At 40.4% G+C, this 22,843-nt stretch overlaps 1 protein-coding gene across 5 annotated transcripts in view; it reads left to right on the top strand.

Annotated features, from left to right (window-relative positions):
* The first annotated feature begins 408 nt into the window (after window positions 1-408).
* The window catches only part of FRMD5 (FERM domain containing 5), a 324,138-nt gene continuing 301,703 nt past the window's right edge, over window positions 409-22,843 (top strand). For all 5 annotated transcript variants that reach the window (XM_070775550.1, XM_070775548.1, XM_070775549.1 and 2 more), the window contains exon 1: window positions 409-716. In XM_070775550.1, the coding sequence (XP_070631651.1) occupies window positions 615-716 (102 nt within the window). In that variant the 5' untranslated portion in view covers window positions 409-614. The remainder of the gene's footprint in view (window positions 717-22,843) is intronic.

Raw genomic sequence — 22,843 nt, 5'->3', positions numbered from 1 at the left:
TGCAGGTGCAGGGACTGTGAGCTCTCAGCGCTCAGGCACCAGAGAGGCGGGAACCGCGGCGTTGCAGAGCGTGCGACTTGGGCCCTGAAGACGAGGCCACATATATTCCAAACAGCTGACATTGATCAAACCCATTGCCCGCACCTGGCCCGGGGGAGGGAAAAACAGCATCTATCCGAACCGCAGAGAGAAAAAGAGCCCCTGGTTTGGGACGCCAGAGGGCGGGTCTGACTTGGCTCGGTGCGACTGCTTTGCCGCGATTGCTTCCCTGACCTGTCTATCATCGCAGTGTTCTGTTTCTATTGGCTCTTCCATCTGCCACTCGGTTCCGCCGCGCTGACCCCCATTGGCCTCCCTCCGGCCGAGTCCCCGCCCCACGAGCAGGACACGGGCAGTGGGGCGCGGAGCAGAGCGAGTCCGGCGTTTGCTCTGGGCTGGGGGAAGGCGGTGGCGGAGAAGGAGGAGGAGCCGGGCCGGCAGGAGGCAGCGGCGGCGATCGCGCTGGGGTGATGGTGCAGGTGCTTGGGGCCGGCGCGGAGCTGCCCGGCTGAGGGGCGCCTGGTCCGGGGTCCGCAGCGCCGCCGCGTCTCTCCCGGAGGCGGGCGGGCGGGAAGATGCTGAGCAGGTTGATGAGCGGCAGCAGCAGGAGCCTGGAGCGCGAGTACAGCTGCACCGTGCGGCTGCTGGACGACAGCGAGTACACCTGCACCATCCAGGTCAGTGCCGCGCCGCGCCGCCCCGCCCGCGGGAGCCCCTTGTTCCCCTAGTCTGGCCAGCTTGACCAGCGGCCGCCTCCCGGGGGTCGCCCCAGACCCCAGCGCTTTGTCCGCCGCTGCCTGCGGCGGATGGCCCCGCCGGTGCAGGTCCGGGTTTGGGTACCCGGAGCTCGGCGCAGCTGCGGCGCGAGTCCCGGCGTCCTGGACCCCCCAGCTCGTCCCCTTCGCTCTCCCGAGGTGAGGGCGCCCCATCCTGGCTCCTCGAACCCGCCGATATGGGGAGCACCTTCCGCGGGCGTCCGGAGGGGGGCGGAGAGGGCGGGAGGTTCTTTCCTCGGCCGCCCCGTCGAGGGGCGGGGAGGGGGGTGGGGGGCGCGGTGCAGGCTTTGGCTTTCTGGGCGGGCAAGGACGGCTGGCGGCTTTCCCCCTATCTCTTTGGCTGGAAGGATGATGGTGTATGTCATAATCTCCCCCCCAGCATTTGTGAGTCAAAGCTCTCCGAAGGTAGAATTGAACGCGTAGCCCATGCAGAGTGGCCTATTGAAGGGAACCCAGCCCCTTGGGCTTTAAAGACTTAGCCCCCTTCTCCCCCCACCCGGCTTTTCGCTCCCCAAATCTTATTCAGCTGGGCAATTCTGGGGGGCGCGAGGTAAAGATTTAGCAACAAGTCCCAGCGATTTGAGGGATGGCATTGGCGAGAATCGGTGACTTAAAAAAAAATAAAATAAAATAAAGGAAAAAACGCCAACAATACAGTAATGCTGCACAGCATTTCCTCGGAACCTGGTGTTTTTGAAGGGATTTTTACAACCTCCTGCTGTGTGGCACGTCAGGAGTAGTAGTCTTGCCCAGGAATGCAGTCGCAGCCCTCTCTCCTCCTTTATAAAGTCAGAAATAGAAACCGCTGACAATGCTCCAGTGTAGTTCACAGTCAAGAGGGTCCTGTGCTCACCTGCCCCAAACTGCTCTTCCTGGAGAAGCAAATTGAGTCGGACCCGGAGGGTCTCACCTGATCCCTTGCCTCTGCAGCAAAAACCCGAGAAGGCTTCTCATCTCAGATGTAGCAGGCAAGAACCGTCGGCCCGGGTCCTACTCTCTTTGTCTCCCTCCCCGCCTCCCTCCAACCCCCATTAATTTTTTTTTTTTTGCTGACAATGCTCAATAGCGGAAAATAGCGGTGTGTGAGAAAGACGCTGGGTAGTATATGAGAGCAGCTGCTGTCTGCTGACTCCGTGCTCAGTTCTGCCTTCTCTCCACTTTGCTTTTTCTCCCACCTCCAAAACCCAGCTCTGGGCATAAGTGCTGACCTCTGCCAAAGATTTATGAGGGTAGGGAAAGAGAACAAAATCTCTTTTTCAGGCCCCTTAAATACAGATTAACCAGTCATAAAGATGCTAGCCATAAAGTGAAAGGATTTTTGTAGTAGAATATGATAGAGAGATGTTGTGTATTATATCCTTAGTGAATGAGTGACATGCTACTTTTTGTTTCTATTGTATCTTTATGTGTCATGTACAAGTTTTTTGTTTTTGGTGGGAGGTGGGGAGCCAGAGAAAACATGGATTGAGTTGACATGTTTACTATTTGAATACATTGTGTAGAGCTTTTAAAAATATTTTAAAATTTAAAGCATTTACACAATAGCATATCAAGGGCAGTGTGAGATTTAGATTTCATGAGTCTTGAAAATACTTTTGGAGTATATGGTGAAATAAAATTTCTGGGGCAGATTATTAACTTTTGCTGAGATGTAAGGTACAAATAAAACACCTCTCCATTTAGTGATAACCTTATGGTTCTAAGGTATCACAACAAGGCAACTAGTTATTTTCCCAGTTAGTGGAAAACCCAGCTGGCAGATTGGTGTTATACTTGTGGGTAGTTTTTATTACTGTTGAGGAAAATATTTTTAAGTTGAGCAGGAGTTATTGGATTTATGCTTTCTGTGCACTACTGTGGTTGTGTTTATTTTCCTGCTGGTCTTAATTTTACATTGTTACAATGTAATATGTTATAAAAATTTAGGCTACTTAAAAATTAAGCCTGGTGTAATATGCCCATACTGTAAGTATTCACTGTCTAGATGTTTCAATGATTGTGCATTGTGTTTCTTTTATGAAAATTTAAAAACACAGGAATTCTAAAGTATATGTATTATTGTCATTCTTTGGTGCTACTATTGTGAATTGCTTTTGTGTTTACCCATGTGAGGAAATGTAGATAAGACAATATTTTATGTGAAATTAATATTTTGAGCATATACCTTTTTTGAGCATTTAGAGATTGAGCTTTTCTTAGCAACTTTTCCCCTCTGTATATTTCTATTATGTGTGTGTTAGAGAGAGCACACACATGTGCTTATATGTCAAACACTGGGCACAGGGTCTTTTTTTTTTAATCAGTGTGCGTCACTTATTAAATTAAAGCAATATTTACATTTAGGAATTACAGTACCATATATTATATTAAAAATTGGTGATAGTTTAAACTCCTTTTCCTAAAAGTATTGTATGCCCATATTTTTCTTGAAAATAAGGTATCTAAATTTCAGCGCTTCTTGAGGTGGTCAGAGACCACATAGGGTATTACAGAACCAGAAATGTATCATTGGCTTAGAGTGTTAGTTACATTTGGTAAATTTCAGTTTGTAGGAAATCCTGTGGAAGTGTTGGTCTAGCCTTTCGTATTGCAGCAGTTCTACTGATCTGGTATTTATGATGTGATTATTAAGGTAATAAAAATTCCTTATATCCTCTCAATGAAGGTTGCCACAGTTACCAGGCTGTTCTTTTATTCTTTCTGATATGCAATTGTATTTGTGGGCCATGAGAAATGCAAGTATACGTAGAAGGGTTGTAGTATAATTGCCTCCCTGTGAAGAACATTGTTAAGAGTTCCCTGCCAGTTTTGAAGGTCATTGCCTCATAAATGCAAATCTGGTCCATATTTTTCACATATCTCTTTTACTTAATCACATATTTATTTAGTTACCACATTCACTACCTTACTTTATTATTTTATTTAGGAGAAAATAGGAAAAATGAAAAGGCTACCTAGTATTTTTGAACTCCCCAAATGGAGTCATTTACGAACTTAGGCATGTAATATCCTGAAGAATAGATTTTTAAACTATCTTTCAGGTTATAATAGTTTATAAAATATTAAGACTATTGAAGAAATGCCAGTAGAAGTATGTATCAAAAAATATATATTGCCAAGTCAGAAATATTAATCACCTTTTTTGGTTATTGCTGAAAAGTAAAGCTACATGAGAAATGAATCTGATTTTACTGGGAACATACTAAAATAACAACTGATTAAGCAGTTAGGGTAGATTAGTTTTTCCAGTTAAATAAAGTGCAACCATAAATGAAATGTACATGCAGAGTCAGTTCTAAAGTGGAACCAAGATGCAGATTTGATTGTGGCTCAGCCACTTAGTTGGAGAAGGAAATGGCAACCCACTCCAGTGTTCTTGCCTTGAGAATCCCAGGGACAGGGGAGCCTGGTGGGCTGCCGTCTATGGGGTCGCACAGAGTCGGACATGACTGAAGCGACTTAGCAGCAGCAGCAGCCACTTAGTAACTGTGGGACCTGGAGTAAGGAAGGGAGTATTGAGGGGGAGAACACACGTGTTGATCCTTGCACCTGCCAGGTACTTTGCCTGTATTATTATCTCATTTTCCTCACGTCAGTGTTACGGATTGATCATAGACTCATTGTACCAGCTAAAGAAAATGGGACTGTGGATTGATGGGAGAGCCTGTATTTGTTGAATGGCTGACTGTGTACTAGTTTCCTGCCAGGCGCTTTGCTTCTGCCTTACATCAACCACTGAGAGGTAGGTGGTATTGTCCTTGTTTTACAGATGAAAATCCCAGATGAAGGAACTTGCTCAAAGCTAGTAGGTGACTGTACTGTATTTAAACCCCAGTCTTTTTGTTTCGAAATCCCATCTTTGTTCCCTCTCTCTATTCTGACTCCTTAAGGCACTTCACCTGTCTGTACCTTAATTTCTTCATCTATAAAATGGAAATTTAATACTTACATCACAGTAAAGACAAAGTTACTTGGAAAATTACTACAAATAATTAAGAACATTTGAATAGACTACTGTACTTACATTGTGCTTTAGTCGATTCAATTCAGAAATAGAATTGAGAAATGTTTTACTGTTTTAGGAAAATAAATGAAGTTAAGCTGTAAGTGCTTTTAAAATGATTTCTGATTAATTTCAATAAAATTGTAAAACCCTGTACTGGCATAAGTGAAATCTTTATTAAAACTCTTCTTTAAAGTCAAGAGTTCAGCTTTGCTTTCCCTCAACTCTACAAGGTATTTGGCTTTAGAGGGACGTTTGTTGCTTGAACCGTGGCTTGTCTTTTCTAAGAACTTCTTGGTAAGTGGAATCCTTGGTTTCATTAATGCAAAGGGATGTTCTTAGAGAATTAGGGTAATTTTCTTAACAGATGAAAACACAGAGCTGTTGTATTTTCACGAATATTGGTGTTTTTTTTTAAACTTTATTTTAAAAAGTAATTATGCGGTCTCAGGATCTCTGTTATGATAGCAAGTCAGTTAGAATCTAATTCTTAAAACTAAGTTCCAAAATGAGCCTTCTAGGATCCTAAAAGCACTTGTATTCTGTTTCTTAATTAGTGTATTAAAACATTTATTGTACTGAAAGAATGCAAGTCAGTTTGGTACAGAAGGTAAATTCTAGACATGCATGTATGCTTTAATTCTTTTTGATTTTGAAGAAATCCTGTTTAAGGAAGTGTCAGTGTTCATCCAAGAGGAACCTAGAAGCAATCACTACAGAAGATTTTACTCAAGGGTATTTGTATGAATTTTCATTTTGTTAAAAGCTTGGAATGAGTATGCTAGATGAGGCAATTCACTATAGTGTATAATAAAATATAATGTGGTTTTTGAGTCCTCTGTTACATTGTCCAGAGACAACATATCATGTCTGTGATATTAATGTCATACTTTTAAAAAGGAAGTGTTTGCCAAAGTAAAATCAGACAACCTGGGGCAAAAACAGTACTTTTTCATGTTTGTAGTGATTTATGTATAGGTCTTAAAATGCGTAACCCATAACAAGAAGCATGACATTATTTTAGAGGCAATTTACCAATGACATATTAAAATATTTTGGGTTATTTTAAGAAATTTATTTTCTGATAGATCACACTTCAGACTCATTCACAAAGGAGAGAGTAAGTGGAGGCTGTAAATCTTAAACCCTGAGAATTACAGCACCTAGTTCAGTGCCTTACATAGTTTTAGTTCAGTAAATACTTTTTCTAATTTGTGCTGTGGGACTGCTGTGTTAACTAAGACACTTTAACAGTTATTATACCTGAAAACAATAAACATTTTATAACAATAGTATCAATGTAACCCTTTCTGTAGTTCCAACCCATTCCATTTCAAACCATTTTGCTGTGTAGCCCCCCTTTCTGATGAGAAATACAGTATGTAAATGTGGTATTTTATGAAGCCAGATAACTTTTTGTCATTATCCTTTGTGGAATTAGTGGGCTTCAGTCCAAAACCACTGATTTTTTCCCTTTGTCTCTTAGGATGTCAAGCCTTTCAGGTGCCCTCACTTCCCCCATCTCTGCAGGTTTAGAAGGCTTGCATCACATGGATACGGTGTAGTACAGTGTACACGGGTGTAGTACAGTGTACATGAATAGAGGTCTGGTAAAATTCGGATATTGAGTATAGGTATCACCACAGCCACAAAGTCTCCTTCACTCCTTTCCCCGAAGTCAGCACCACATAAAACAACCTCCTCACAGTCTCATTTTCTAACCTCTTGCCCGGACAGGAAGTGAACCATGCTTGCCAATCTGTTTCTAATTATGTCTATTTCAAGTTGAATTCATGTTCTCTCTGATGGGCTCATCTGTAACATTCTTTTGGACTCTGCAGACGTTCTTTCCCGGAGCAGCTTCCTGTGGGTCACTCTCCCTCAGCTGTGCCTAGCCGGAGCTTGTACAAGAGATGCGAATGTCATGAAGGATTGGCAGCAACCTTACAGCTCCTGTGTCTCACCTGCATGGTGCTCGGGGAGGAGGGTGCTGCTCTCTCGGAGGCCAAGTGGCAGTTGTTGCTCCTTTGTTTCGTGGTCTTGATCCCTGGGGCTCAAGCCAACCACCTGAATGGTTTTCTCATGCAGTGGAGAAATTTGAAGTGTACTAAAGCATCTCTTGGAGAAGGAAATGGCACCCCACTCCCTTACTCTTGCCTGGAGAATCCCATGGAGGAAGGAGACTGGTAGGCTACAGTCCATGGGGTCTCAAAGAGTCGGACACCACTGAGCCACTTCACTCACTCACTCACTCAAAGCATCTCTATCCAGGTGGCGATAGTGGTAAAGAACCTGCCTGCTGTTGCAGGGGACATAGGAGATGCAGGTTCGATCCCTGGGTCGGGAAGATCCCATAGAGAAGGAAATGGCAACCACTCCAGTATTCTTGCCTGGAGGATTCCATGGACAGAGGAACCTGATGGGCTACAGTCCTTGAGGTCTTGAAGAGTCAGACACGACTGAAACAACTTAGCACATACAAAGCATCTCCATCCTATGTTGTAGAGTGAATGGTGTTTCTCCTAAGAAAGCAAAACATCTTGTCATATGTCCATTCTAGCTACTGAAGCAGGCCTTCCATTCTTTTAAGACTCTAAACCATGGTGGCCAATAGGTCATTTTGAACTTTGACAGACATTTTACATTTGGGTAGAGCCAGAGATAGACTGGAAAATCCTATGGTGGGGGAGCCTGGTAGGCAGCAGTCCATGGGGTCACTAAGAGTCGGACACGACTGAGCGACTTCACTTTTCCTTTTCACTTTCATGCATTGGAGAAGGAAATGGCAACCTACTCCAGTGTTCTTGCCTGGAGAATCCCAGGGATGGGGGAGCCTGGCGGGCTGCCGTCTCTGGGGTCGCACAGAATCAGACACGATTGAAGCGATGTAGCAGCAGCAGCAGAGATAGACTGGGGTGAGCAGTTTCTCTGGGAGGATAATCCCCAGATTTAAATTATGGACCTCTTGCCTCCCAAGGCAACCATGTGATCCTCATTATTGTCAATATTTTGAACAAGATAAGCCCCTTTTTGGTCTTTCACCAATTATAATTGCTGTACTATTTTCAGGTATTTTACTTTTGTGGTCCTTCTAGCTTAATTGTATCATATCCTAGATTTGGCAGGTAGGAACTTGAAAAGATTCTTAGGTTCAGATTCTCCAGGCTTTTGCTTGCTACTGCCGGACTAAACATCAGCTTGTGTGAAGTCCTCTAAGGAGATCCTTCCGTGCCATGCTCATACAGGCAAAATAATTGGGCCACATGCTTGGCAACCACTGAGTTTGTGTACAATAGCTCCATTCACTTGTCTACAGAAAACACCCCTTTGACAAGTGATTATAGCTTTTGTCCCCCCTCCTCTACTTCTGACTCCCTGCGTTACCATGACCTCATCTCTTGCTCTGTATTTAGAGGCACTCTGGACCACTCCAGAAATGCTTTAGGACTTGTTCTCATATGTTAAAGATCATTTCAAGTTAGGTAACCACTGCCTACCCAGGGAAGCCAGGACCCAGGATAAGGACCAAACCTAGCTATTCTCCTACCTTATTTGAGCCGTCTTACTGTGTCACAACTCAGGGGCTCTTTTCTTTTTGTAGAAATCGTGAACCTTGTTAAAAGTAAGGAGAATAGAGTGGGTGATTTAAAGCAGTGGTTGTCAAAGTGTGGTTCCTGGATGAGCAGCATCAGTTTCACCTGGGTGCTTGTTAGAAATGCAAATTCTTGGCTCCGCTGCAGATCCAGCGAATCAGAAAGTTGGGGGCTGGAGCTTAGCTGTTTTAACAAGTCTTCCAGCTGACACTTAGCTTGCTGAGGATTGAGAATCCCTCCTGGGTCACACAGATATTTAGGAGGGAACATTGGTAAGTATTGTTGATTGATTGGATATTAAAAGTGCAGGAGAAGCCAAGAGTGAATCTCATATTTCTTTTTTTTGTTTATTTTTTAAAAAATGACTACCTTTTATTTAAAATTTGGGCAGCTTAAACTTTCTACTTCTGAATGGCCTTAACTGATTCTCTAATTTTGAAAGGCAAAAGGTTATTTGCAGATATGCATACCCATTTTCAAGTGGGCAGGAGTCTAAAGATGGGTCTTAATTCCAATTTGATGCTCTTATATTATTGATTATTATTCATCTTCTCTGACCTACAGTCAATATGATTATTTCATATTTGTATACTGTTTTTCAAAGAAATCTTCACAACTCAAAGCACTAGGTGTATTTGGCTAGTCGTAAAGGGACAGGAGTTGTAAAGGTCCCTGTTGTCCAAGGGCTTACAATCTAGACAGGGATTGCTGCTGCTGCTGCTGCTGCTGCTAAGTCGCTTCAGTCGTGTCCGACTCTATGTGACCCCATAGACGGCAGCCCACCAGGCTCCCCCATCCCTGGGATTCTCCAAGCAAGAACACTGGAGTAGGTTGCCATTTCCTTCTCCAATGCATTAAAGTGAAAAGTGAAAGTGAAGTCGCTCAGTTGTGTCCGACTCTTAGCGACCCCATGGACTGCAGCCCGCCAGGCTCCTCTGTCCATGGGATTTTCCAGGCAAGAGTATTGGAGTGGGGTGCCATTGCCTTGCAAACATGTAAATAGCAAACTATAAAACATCACAAATTTCAGGGCTTATACAAGGTGGTATGCTGTGACAGTGCAAATGTGGGGGAGTTGAGACTAATAAATATTTTTCAGAGGAGGTGAGGCTTGAACTGGGTCATGAAAAGTTGCCAAAAGCAGAAAATGGGCTATGGGGATGGGTAAAGGGCATTCCAGGCTGAGGTAGCAGCAGGCTCCCTCTAGGTAGAAAAGCTAAAAGTGTAAAGCCAAATATACTTAGTCTTTCTTTTACTATGTTGATCTGACTTGCTCTGGTACAGTTGAGTCAAACAACAGGAATCTGCTTGCCTAAGAAAAATTACTGTCAGTGAATTTCAATCATTCTTGATGTGCTCAGAGGAGTGAGTCTAAACTAAAAATAAATGCATAAAGCTGGCATTGAATTAAATCTAGTTCCAAAACTGTAACACAAATTAAGATTCCTCATAAAGCGATGGCATCATATAAAGAAAACGTGCATTGGGATAGCAGTCTTAAATCTGTGGCTGCAGCAAGCGCACGTGAATTTTATTTTCAAGAAATGTCATCTTTGGCATCAGTTTGTTACCTGACAAAAAAAGAGGGTATCAAATTCTGCTGCTGCTGATGCTAAGTCACTTCAGTCGTGTCCGACTCTGTGCGACCCCATAGATGGCAGCCCACCAGGCTCCGACGTCCCTGGGATTCTCCAGGAAAGAATACTAAAGTGGGTTGCCATTTCCTTCTCCAGTGCGTGCAAGTGAAGTCGCTCAGTCATGTCCGACCCTCAGCGACCCCATGGACTGCAGCCTTCCAGGCTCCTCTGTCCATGGGATTTTCCAGGCAATACTGGAGTGGGGTGCCATTGCCTTCTCTGAAATCAAATTCTAACATCCAGCTAATGTTTGAAAATCCTTTGACTGGTACAGTGTAGCCTAGATCGTGTATTAAGAGTCTGAAAATGTGACCCATAGAGCCCTAAGAGGCACTTTTTTTGTTGTTGTTTTAGCATTTCTACCCAAGTGGCCACCCCAAATGGCTTTTCTAGAGGACAGACGAGTACTTCCCTTGATTCTTCCATGCGCCCCTGCCTGCCAGCTCCGAAGTTCCCAGCCCTACACAGGGTGCACTTTTAGCACTCAACACAATGCCAGGCTGGAGCTTTGGGGATGGGAACCTCCAAGAAAGCACTGTTTGGCATTTGGGCAATCAATGTTCGGCAGAATGCCAATGCTAATCGGTTATTTTGCTCTGGAAAAGGAGAAAAAGGAGGGATAGTCTACAGACTGATGAATAGGGGAGTGACTGACAATATGAGCACTGCATATTGTTGGAGAGATTAAGGAGGCTTGCTGTGAAGTGGTGTTACGGGAGCCAGATAAATTAGCAAAAGCCCACGGGCCCAAGACCTGAAAGAAATAGTGGTGCCTCAAAACAGCATGCCCTAGGGCACACTCAGATGTCTGGCCGTTTTCATTGAATTTGTGGTAGGAAAAAGCCAGATCTTTCAGTTCAGTTCAGTCGCTCAGTTGTGTCCGACTCTTTGCAACTCCATGGACTGCAGCACACCAGGCCTCCCTGTTCATCACCAACTCCCAAAGTTTACTCAGACTCATGTCCATTGAGTCACTGATGCCATCCAACCATCTCATCCTCTGTCGTTCCCTTCTCTTCCTGCCTTTAATCTTTGCCAGCATCAGGGTCTTTTCAAATGAGTCAGTTCTTCACCTCAGGTGGCCAAAGTATTGGAGTTTCAGCTTCAGCATCAGTCCTTCCAATGAATATTCAGGACTGATTTCCTTTAGGATGGACTGGTTGGATCTCCTTGAAGTCCAAGGGACTTTCAAGAGTCTTCTCCAACACCATAGTTCAAAAGCATCAATTCTTCGGTATTCAGCCGAACCCTCTTAGTCTGGTCCTCCATTCCGGCCCTCCAAAGTTTGGCAAATTATCCTTTGCCTCCGAACAGATGCAAAGCCTATTTCTCTGTAGCCTGATTTTAACTCAGGGGCCTCTAGTCTGGGCCCTAGCCTAATTCTGAGGACACCTAAGTGGAAGAGTTGACTCCAGGAGTCCCAGAAGATTCCAGTTACTCTAGGCAGGTGGTGGTAGAAGATTCTTACTTTGTCACACAGGAGCCAAGCAGGTAAGAACATTGATCACCACACAAGGAAGCAGAAATAATCAACTCACTGAAGGATCTCAAGTACTTCTAGGGGATGACTGAGGCTGGAGAAGGCACCCAGCCTGCCCTCTTTCAGATCTTTGCCTCTAGAAAATTCTAAAACTCCCTGAGGTTCTGGAATTAGAGGTTCATAGGTCAGAAGGACCTATGGACTGGCAATGATGCCTGGGATGTTATCTTGAATCTGCAGTTTTGCTGTACACAGTTCTGTACAACAGAATATCCCATCAGCACTTTGGGAGGCCACTCAGAAGGAATCTGCCTGTGAGAGAAAAAACGTCCGATCAAAACATAAGGTAGTTCCATAGATTAAAGGATGTGGATTACATTATGCTTCAGTGTATATTTACATACATTACAATCACACCTTTTTTTTTTTTTTAACACTTCCCTCCACCAACAGAAGGTGTGGCCACCACACAAAGAATTTGACCATAAGCAAAAATCTAAGTCTTCTTCAATCTATGCCCAGTTTCAGATTCTAGTACACGTGAAGTAGGTTAAAAAAAAGTGAGCATTTGCTTGCTGTAACTACAGAACATAAGTTACTGAGCTAACTATTGTCATGTCAGATTTTATAAGCAGAATAGCTGATCAACATTTCCTTTGCTTATTTTTAGATACACCTTGGTTAATTTAGGTAATTTAGCTTCTTTAAATGAAGAGCCATAGTACAGAAAGCACAGGTAGGAATTGTTTTCTAATAATTTTATGATAAAGCAGAACACATATTACCTGTATTCCAATTTTTTATATTGGTACTAGACAGTCTGATTATTTGAAAGAGACGGATATAATGATATTATATTGTCTTGCTGCAAATTATATCTTCTAGTGTGTCATAAAAGATTATGAACTATTTCTACTAATAATGTGTCTCATATAAGATCCTTTTAGCTTCTGGTCAGAAGAAAATGGCAAAAGAAATCGAACTTTGTCTTCACTTCTTGATTTCCACAATTTTCCTTCCATCTTTTCTGACATGATAGCTCTTCTGTCCATCTCTTATTATGTTCTTTGTTTTATGCTAATTTATACTCTAGGCCATTCATTTAATACATTCTCTTATCACCACTTTTAATTGGCATCACTGACAAGTTATACCTTTGCTTATGGTCAGATTCTTTGTGTGGTGGCCATACCTTCTATTGGTGGTGGGAGGTGTTAGGAAAAAAAAGTGTGATTGTAATGTATGTAAATATACACTGAAGCATAATGTGATCCATATCCTTTAATTTGTTGTTTAACACAAAAATGTTGTATGTTGGTTAATTAAAATTTGAGACAGTGCAAACAAATGAAAATCTGTATTGTATAAGGTGATATTTTGAGGCTGGACTGAATATTGTATGTTTAGATTTTCTATTAATTTTTTGCAATCATTTATAGTTAATGGGCTTTCCCGGTGGCTGAGATGGTAAAGAATCTGCCTGCAACACAGGAGACCTGGGTTTGATCCCTGAATTGCGAAGATCCCCTGGAGAAGAGAATGGTTACCCACTCCAGTATTCTTGCCTGGAAAATTCCATGGACAGAGGAGCCTGAGGGGCTACAGTCCATAGGATTGCAGAGTTGAACGTGACTGAGTGACTCATTCACACATACACACACACACTCAAGATGGATTAATAGAACCAAATGAGACTCTGTCTACTGTAACTTCAGGTCTGGTTCTTGAGGACTGGATGGACATGGAAGGGCTGTCCATGGCCAGGAAAGTCTATACTGCACAGCTAAAGTCAGTGAAACTGGAGAGAGAGTTAAAATTGTTGACTAAAGGGACAAACAAAAGATGAAAACCAGAGACACTGTTGGGATAGAGCAAGGTGAGCCTTAAGCAGAAATATCTGGTCAGAATTTGGAGGGAGGATCTGGGGAAGCAGGATGGGGATAATGAAAGCATATTGGAGGTCTGTTGTTTTGTTGTTGTTGCAGCTGATGTGAGAAGAGGCTTAATGGTTTAAAGGAGGCTTCTGGGCTTGGCCCCCATGTAGAGGTGATATTTAAGATGTGTACCTGCCTGACCAAGACTCTGCCAAAGAGCACTGAAGTTGGGTCTAGGGTCCTGCTGGGTCCAGACAGTAAATATTTAGTGCTGAATTATGGGAGGTGGGGTTGGGGGTGGTCCCAGGGAAGAAAGGAGAAGCCGCTCAGGGCGGCGGCTGTTTGTTAACTGGTAGAGAGAGATCTCAACATTTCTGTGATCAGCAAGGTCTTATTGATAGCATGCCAAGCTGAATTCACTCCTCACTCCCTCAGGCTTCTTCTGTTAGGTGGGATGAGATTGGAACTTCCAAGAACCCGCAGGAGCTCTGGGTTTTTGAGGCATGATAGTGCTCTGGATGAATTCAGCCTTTCTCTTTGGACGGTAGCCTCAGTGATGACAGGAATTAGGGCCCCTCCATTGTCTTCCCTGGCTCTCTATTTGTGCTTGTCAGATACAGGGTCTTAAAGGTCTAGGTTTCACCCTCCTATGGAGGGTGAAAGTGCTTCCAAATGCAACTCTGATCAAATCCTTCGAGCTTTTCCCATTGCCTACTGGTGTATTATTTAGTTAGGCCTTTGGCAGGGCATAGGAGGCCTTCTGTCACCTCTCTGCAGCCACTCTTGCAGCCTTGTCTCCTGCCATCCTCCATGTGCGTTCTCTCCTGCACAAATTGGTCTCTCATCACCTCCTTATTCCAGGGTAAATAGCCAGAGTTGCTCGGTAGTGCCTTGGGGGGACCTTATTGCAGACCTGCCACACTAAAATGTGAATGTTCACTCACACTTCTTCCTCTCACTAGATTGTGAACTGTTAGAAGGGCAGAGGTTATATCTTTGTACAGTTAGTATGTAAAGTCTCACCTTGGGGTCCAGTAAATATTGATAATAGATGTGCATGAATGAAAATGTTAGCTCTGATAAAGGGGATTATTAATAATGCAAATGTAAGGTTATCTCTGACTTGAATTAAATAGATTTTTTAAAATGAACAGATTTTCTGGTCTTTAGAGATATGTTCTGGTGACTTTAAAAGGTGGTTATTTAGTGATGATAGCTGCATAACTCTAGATATATACTAAAAGCCACTGAATTGTACACTTTAATGTGGTAATCTTATGTGAATTTCATCTCAATTCACATGTCAACTTCTTACTATTGTTATACAAAATGTTACCATTGGGGGAAGTTGGGTGAAGGATACATGGGACATCTTTATACTGTTCTTACAATTTTTTCTATCATAATATAATAAAAAGTTTTATAGTGATTAAATTAGTTTTCCTGAGCAAATATGTTTATTGTTAAGATTTATGGTTTAGAGTGACTAGAAAGTTTCCTCGCTTGATTAGGATCCAGTTACTTTTCAAAATTATGTGGAGATTTTAATAAGCAGATAGATACATTTTGTCATATGACACTTGAAAATAAAATGTTTTCAATTATATTCTAATAAGACAAATTAAGGGTTTAGAAATAATACCTCAGTAGTCTTTTTGCATCCTTCTTTCCATATGATTTTCTGTTCCTCTCCTTATTCTTTTGTGACATGATTAATTACAGTTAAAATGAATGTCCTGACAAATTATGCATATCATAACATGGTGCCATTCTTATGTGTTAGAGAGTTACTTGATATAGTGTCCATATTATGTACCTTAATTGTAATATGTGTTAATTGATCCATTTAAAATTTTATTGAGTACTTACTGTGTTCTGGGCTCTGTGATGAGCACTTTATGTGCATTCTTTCATTTACTCATACATATTTAATAGAAAATATTATTGCCCCTAATTACAGATGAGCACAATAAGGCTTAGAGGTGTTAAAGAACTCGCCCAGTGTTACATAGCTGGTCGTTGCAGGAGCTGGGATTTGAACTTGTGTCTCTGACCTCAGAGTTGTTCTTAATCACTGCTCTATGATGAAGCAAGTAGTATAGTCTAGTGGGAAAAACACTGATGTGGGGGAGTCAGGAGCCCTGTGTAAAATGCCTGATTCTGACTGATTTACTCTGAGGCCTTGAACAGGTAACTTAAGGTTTAAGACGCAACTGAGCTTCTCATCTGCAAAATGAGACTCAAATAGAAAACCCCTCAAGTCTCTTTTAGCACAAACATTTGCGCATGGCTCAGTAGTGTTTTTCTTCGTGTTCCTCTGTGAAGGATAGTCTTTATAAATGCAAATATTCCTTTTAAAGAAAGAGATGTCAAAAAAGAGCTTGGTGACTGCTGCAGTCTACGTTCTGGCCCTGTGTTTTGCAGAACACAAAATATGGTTTTCTCTACTCATTCAACGATTAGATTCTGGGGAATTGACTTATGCTCATCAAGTCATAAGAACTTTTTCGGTAATCCAGAATCTGTTAATTATGTGGTAAAGTACTGAGAACTAGTTTCTGCCATTGAAGATACTTCTTTTTGGATCAGAGACTTTGGAAACCCAAATTAGAAGCTATTTTGGAAGGCAGACAAAATCAGATGATTTTTGAGGGACATTCTTCTAGGTTGTGCCAAAGCCTTGTAAGCTGTCTCTGCTCCACAGTAGGGTTGTAGTAATTATGTATCTTCCAGAATCAGCTTTTCTATCTCCCTTGAAAGGTGCTTACTAAATGCTCGTGGTCTTCTCTTTAACCCTTTGCCCACTTCTGCCCACTTCATGTAGATTATTGTACATATATTAATAATACAACTTAAGTGTTTTTTAAAGTTTTATTGAGGTATATCCTAGATGATATTCTGTCTGGATGTTTCTTAAGACTCTATCTGAAATGCCATTTTTCCCTCCTAAGTTAGTCGACTTGGCCAGAGAAATTGATATTATGTTTGTCTTTCAGAAGGAGGCCTTTTTAAAAAGCTGGTCTCAAATGTTAAGGGGGGAATTCTGCCATAGTCCTCAAATACCACTCTGTCATATAGAGTGGTATGGAGAATTCCATGGACAGAGGAGCCAAGTGGGCTGCAGTCTATGTAATCTCAATAATATCCATAGGAGGCATACTCCATATATGCTGTGGAACTTAAGAGTAAATTCTGATGTGTTTTAAAGGTTTCCACTATTTTATTTGCTCTCAAGTTTCCAGATACTGTTTTCTAATTTGCCTACAATATAAACTTGCCTTTTTAAAAAAGTCAGATTATTGGGATACTCTACATAGAGTAAAAATTCACTATTTTATAGGTGTACAGTTCTTTGAATTATAACAAATATATACAGTTGTATAACCAACATATATAGAATATTTCCAGTACCCATATAATTTCCCATGCCCTTTTATGGTCTCTTCCCTCCCACTTCCCTGGATCTCTGTCATGCACTAGTTGGGTTTCTGTCCTTATAGTTCTGCCTCTTCTACAATGTTGTATAAATAGGGTCATACAATATATAATCTTTTGGATCTGACATGGTAAAGAATCTGCCTGCAATGCAGGAGTCCCAGGTTTTTGATCCCTGGTTCGGGAAGATACCCTGGAGAAGGAAATGGCAACCCACTCTTGTATTCTTGCCTGGAGAATTCCATGGACAGAGGAGCCGAGTGGGCTACAGTCTATGGAGTCAAAAAGACTCAGACATGACTGAGTGACTTTGACTTTTTTTTCTTTCACTTAGTATAATGATTTTTTGAGATCTCAATACAAATTATATATCATAAAGTCTGTTTAAGGGATACAATTAAACAATTTTTAGTATATTTACAGAGTTGTACAATCATCAGCATAGTCTAATTTTAGAGCATTGATATCACTTCCAGTTAACTGTCATCCTTATTTCTGGTCTCCTCCTCCCAACTCTCTGCCCTTGGCAAACACCAATCTCCTTTCTGTCTGTAGACTCTGGACATTTCAAATAGATGGTATACTCTATATATGGTCTTTTGTAACTGACTTCTTTCACTTGGCATAATGTTTTGGAGGCTCATCCAAGTAGTAATTTATATAGGTATTTCTTTTTTATCACCAAATGATTTTCCATTGTATGGACGTATCACATTTTCTTTTATCATTCATTGGTTGATGGAAGTTTGTATTCTTTTTGGCTTTTATAAAAAAAATTCCTTTGATCATTTATGTACATGTTTTTGTGTGGTTGTATGTTTTCATTTCTCTTGGATATGCTGTGAACATTTATATACAAGTTCTTGTGTGGAAATATGTTTTTATTTCTCTTGGATAGATACCTAGGAGTGGAAATACTGGGTTCTATGGTGACTTGATGTTTAATGTTTGAGGAATTGCCAAGCAGTTTTTCAGAGTGACTGCATGAGAGATCCAGTTTCTCCACATCCTTTCCACTCACTATTGTCTTTTTGATTATAGCCATTCTATGAGTGTGAAGTAGGATCTCATTGTGGTTTTAATTTGCACTTCCCCGATGACTAAAGATGCTGAATATCTTTTCATGTGCTTATTAGCCATTTGTGTGTCTTTCTGAGAAATGTCTATTCATCTCTTTTGGCCATTTTTTAAATGGGTTGTTTTTGTTACTGAGTTGTAAGAGTTCATTATGGATACGAGTCCTTTATCAGATAGATGATTTGCAGATATTTTATCCTATTTTGTGGGTTGTCTTTTATTTTCTCGATGATATCTTTTTTTTTCTAATTTTATTTTATTTTTAAACTTTACATAATTGTATTAGTTTTGCCAAATATCAAAATGAATCCGCCACAGGTATACATGTGTTCCCCATCCTGAACCCTCCTCCTTCCTCCCTCCCCATACCATCCCTCTGGGTCGTCCCAGTGCACTAGCCCCAAGCATCCAGTATCGTGCATCGAACCTGGACTGGCAACTCGTTTCTTACATGATATTTTACATGTTTCAATGCCATTCTCCCAAATCTTCCCACCCTCTCCCTCTCCCACAGAGTCCATAAGACTGTTCTATACATCAGTGTCTCTTTTGCTGTCTTGTACACCGGGTTATTGTTACCATCTTTCTAAATTCCATATATATGCGTTAGTATACTGTATTTATGTTTTTCCTTCTGGCTTACTTCATTCTGTATAATAGGCTCCAGTTTCATCCACCTCATTAGAACTGATTCAAATGTATTCTTTTTAATGGCTGAGTAATACTCTATTTTGAAGCGTAAAAGGTTTTAATTTATTTAACTGAATTTATTTGGCTGCACTGGGTCTTAGCTGTGGCATACGGGATATAGTTCCCTGACCAGGGATTAAACCTGGGCTCCCTGCATTGGGAGCTCAGAGTCTTAACCGTTGGATCTCCAGGGAAGACCCAGAGGTTTTAATTTTGATGAAGTCCAACTTTAATCTTTTTTATTGCTTGTGCTTTGGGTATCATATTTAAGAAATCACTGACCTAACTCCAGATCAGGGTTTACTCCTGTATTTTGTTCTAAGAGTTTTGTGGTGGTAACTGTTACATTTGGATTTATGGTCCACTTTGAGTTAATTTTTATGTGTAATGTGAAGTAGGGGCCTAAATTTATACTTTTACATGTTGACATCCAATTGTCCAGTAGTTTTGGTTGGAGAGACTGTTCTTTCCCCATCAAATTGTCTCGGTCCCTTTGGCTGAGGCTCAGTAAGACCATAAATGTATGTGTTTATATCTGGATTCTTGTATTCCATTCATCTATCTTTATGCCAGTACCACACCATCTCACTGTTTGGGTTGCTTTGGCTTTGTGGTAAGTTTTGAAATTGGGAAATGTGAATCCATCAACTTTGTTATTTTTAAAGATTATTTTGACTCTTCTTAGTCCATTGCATTTCTTTATGAATTTTAGGATTTGCTTGTCAAAATTGTCAAAGATTTTAGGATTTCTGCAAAAAAAAAAAAAAAATCCAAGTGGAATTTTGTACTGAAGATCAATTTGGGGAGTGTTGCCATCCCCTTAATAGTGTTAAGTCTTCTGATATATATGAACATGGGGTGTATTTCAATTTATTTTGATTTTTTAAAACAATGTTTTGTAGTTTTTCAGTGTAAGCATAGTGCTTTTGAGATATCTTCATGTTAGTGCATGTGTCAGCATTTTGTTCCTTTTCATTGCAAAGTACTATTCCATTTTATGGATTATATTGTAGTTTGTTTATCCATTAACCAATTGATGGATATTTGGGTTAAATCTATTTTTTTTGGCAATTATGAATAAAGCTGTAAATGATATTCACATGTAAGTTTTTATTTAAACATGCGTTTTCATTTCATTTGAGTAAATACCTAAAAATGGAACTGCTGGTTGTGCATAAGTATATGTGTACCTTTATAAGAAACTGCCAAACTGTTTTCCAAAGGTGTTATACTATTTTGCATTCCCACCAGCAATACATGAGTTTCCTTTGCTCCAAGTCCTCACCAGCACTTGGTATTATTAGTTGTTGTTGTTGTTTGTGGTATTTCATTGAAATTTTAATTTTCATTTCCAGTCCATTCTGAAGGAGATCAGCCCTGGGATTTCTTTGGAAGGAATGATGCTAAAGCTGAAACTCCTGTACTTTGGCCACCTCATGCGAAGAGTTGACTCATTGGAAAAGACTCTGATGCTGGGAAGGATTGGGGGCAGGAGGAGAAGGGGATGACAGAGGATGGGATGGCTGGATGGCATCATTGACTCAATGGACGTGAGTCTGAGTGAACTCCAGGAGTTGGTGATGGACAGGGAGGCCTGGCGTGCTGCGATTCATGGGGTCGCAAAGAGTCGGACACGACTGAGCGACTGATCTGATCTGATCTGATCTGAATGATATATGCTATGGATCATAAGATTCATGAAATCCTAAACTTTTGGAGTCGGAATAGACATCAAAGAGTTCATTCTTGGTTTTTATGTTGTGTTCCTCACACATATTTCATGGGCTGTCTGAGGCTGGGCTAGGAGGTTGGAGAACTGAGGAGCATTCTGAGTGGGTGTGGATCTGAGCTCCCTGCCCAGAAGAGCTCTACTTTTCCCATTTTTATATTGAATTCCCATATAATATGTTATTAGAAAAAAGATACCTCTGTGGGAAAAAAAATGAAGGCTAAAGAATTCTTTTTCTAGAGGACAAAACTGAGACCCAGAGAGGTAAATTGACTTAAGGTCATATAGTTAGTCTGGAGTAGGGTCATAATCCAGTGATCTTTATTTTGCAAAGTATTATCTTGTCATGGCTCTAAAATTCTAGTATTTATTGGCTTGAGGAAGAATTATGATAAAAAGCGTCATTAAGATTTGTTAAAATCATAAATATTTAAAAAACAGGTTTCTCTCATTCTGAAAAATAGTGCATCAAAACTCAGTCATCTTTCATGAGTTAGCTGCGCTAAAATTGTATTTTTTTCTTCTTCCTTTAGGAAACCAATTTCTAGTACAAAACCTTTTAAAATTATTGTGCTTAGTTTCTGAGTGGTGTTGAAAATGTGGCACAACTGTCAGAGGTTATAAATGACAGTACATTATGAAAATAGGTAAGGGAACAAGAAGGGATTTACCTTGGGGAAACAGACATTATATTTTGTTACCAGTTTTGACAAATACCGGCAATGGCTCATCAATGTTGAAAGGGTAAAATTGAATTCATTAGGTGCAAACATAATGGTTAGAATAAGTTATATTTTAGAAGAAGGGTTCAGTTCTGAAATCCTTCCTTTATTGAGATTTTTCCAGAAATTACTAGAGTGTGAAAGCAATTCTATGCTGACAGTCTGAGATTGGCTTCAGGACTGATGAGTAAGCAGTGCATGATTAGATTGAGCAGAATTTTATTAGAATGCCTTTGGTGGATTTGAGTAGAAGTTTTATTTAGTAAAGGTATTGTTAAAGGTGCATCATATTTGGACTCAAAACTTAAAAGTCACATCTTAGTTCTGCTTCATATCACATTTGTGACCTTGAATGAGTTACTTCTGTGACTTTTTCATGGTTTTTTTTTTAATTCAATTATAAGGAATGACAGTGATATCCACCCAGCCTACTTTTCATAGTTGTATAAGGAGAGAAAAAAAATAAGAAAAATTATGAAAGTACTTTGTAAATTTTAAAGTGTTATTCAGATGTAGTGTTATTATAAAAACTTTTAGAACTGTGATATATGCAGGATTTTTAAATGGTTTTTCTTCCTGATATTTGGCCATAAGTTACTTGCATTTTTTTTTAATTGAACTGCAGATGTACAATGTTGTTATGTCAGGTGTACAGCAAAGTGATTGTTTCATATATATCATTCTTTTTCAGATTCTTTTCCATTATAGATTATTGTAAGATTCTGAGTACAGTAGGTCCTTGTTGTTCATCTATAGTAGTGTGTATCTATTAATCCAGAACTCCTGATTTATGCCCCTGCTAACCATAAATATGTTTTCTATGCTTGTGAGTCAACTTCTGTTTTGTAAATAAGTTCATTCATGTCATTTTTAAACTTCCATATATAAGTGAGAGCATATGATATTTGTCATTAACTTACTTCACTTAGTATAAATCTTTAGGTTCATCCTGGTTGCTGCAAATTGCATTATTTTGTTCTTTTTTTATGGCCGAGTAATATTCCATTTTGTGTATATGCGTGTGTGTGTATATATACACACACACACATACATGCTACGTCTTCTTTATCCATTCTTCTGTCTGTGGACAATTAGATTCCTTCCTTGTCTTGGCTTTTGTAAACAGTGCTTCTGTGAACATATGGGTGCATGTATCTTTTCAAATTAGTTTTCATCTTTTCCAGATGATGCCCAGGAGTGGGATTGGTGGATCATATGTTAGCTCTAATTTTAGTTTCTTTGAGGAACCTCCATGTTTCCCATAGTTTCTGCACTAATTTGCTTTCCCACCAACAATTTAAAAGGGTTCCCTTTTTTCCATACCCTCTCCAGCATTTATTATTTGTAGACTTTTTAATGATGGCCATCATGACTGATGTGAGGGGATAGGAAATACCTCATTGTAGTTTTGATTTGCATTTCTTTAATAATTAGTGATGTTGAGCATCTTTTCATGTGCCTATTGCCCATTTGTATGACTTCTTTGGAGAAATGTCTGTTCAAGTCTTTTGCCCAGTTTTTGATTGGGTTGTGGTTTTTTTTTTTTTTTTTTTTTTTGATATTATGCTGTTTGTATATTTTGGAAATTAATCTCTTGTTGGTCAAATCATTCATAAATATTTTCTCCCATTCCATAGGTTGTCTTTTCATTTTGTTTATAGTTTCCTTTGCTGTGCAAAAACTTTCAAGTTTAGTTAGGTTCTATTTGTTTATTACAATACTTAGATTCTTTTTGCCTCTGTCTCATGCCTTTAGTTTCTATGGGAAGTTTTCCTCTTCCTTAGTCCT

Source organism: Bos indicus, chromosome 21 (assembly GCF_029378745.1).
Source record: "Bos indicus isolate NIAB-ARS_2022 breed Sahiwal x Tharparkar chromosome 21, NIAB-ARS_B.indTharparkar_mat_pri_1.0, whole genome shotgun sequence".
Taxonomy (NCBI): Eukaryota; Metazoa; Chordata; class Mammalia; order Artiodactyla; family Bovidae; genus Bos; species Bos indicus.
This window is presented reverse-complemented; position numbering and strand designations above follow the sequence as displayed.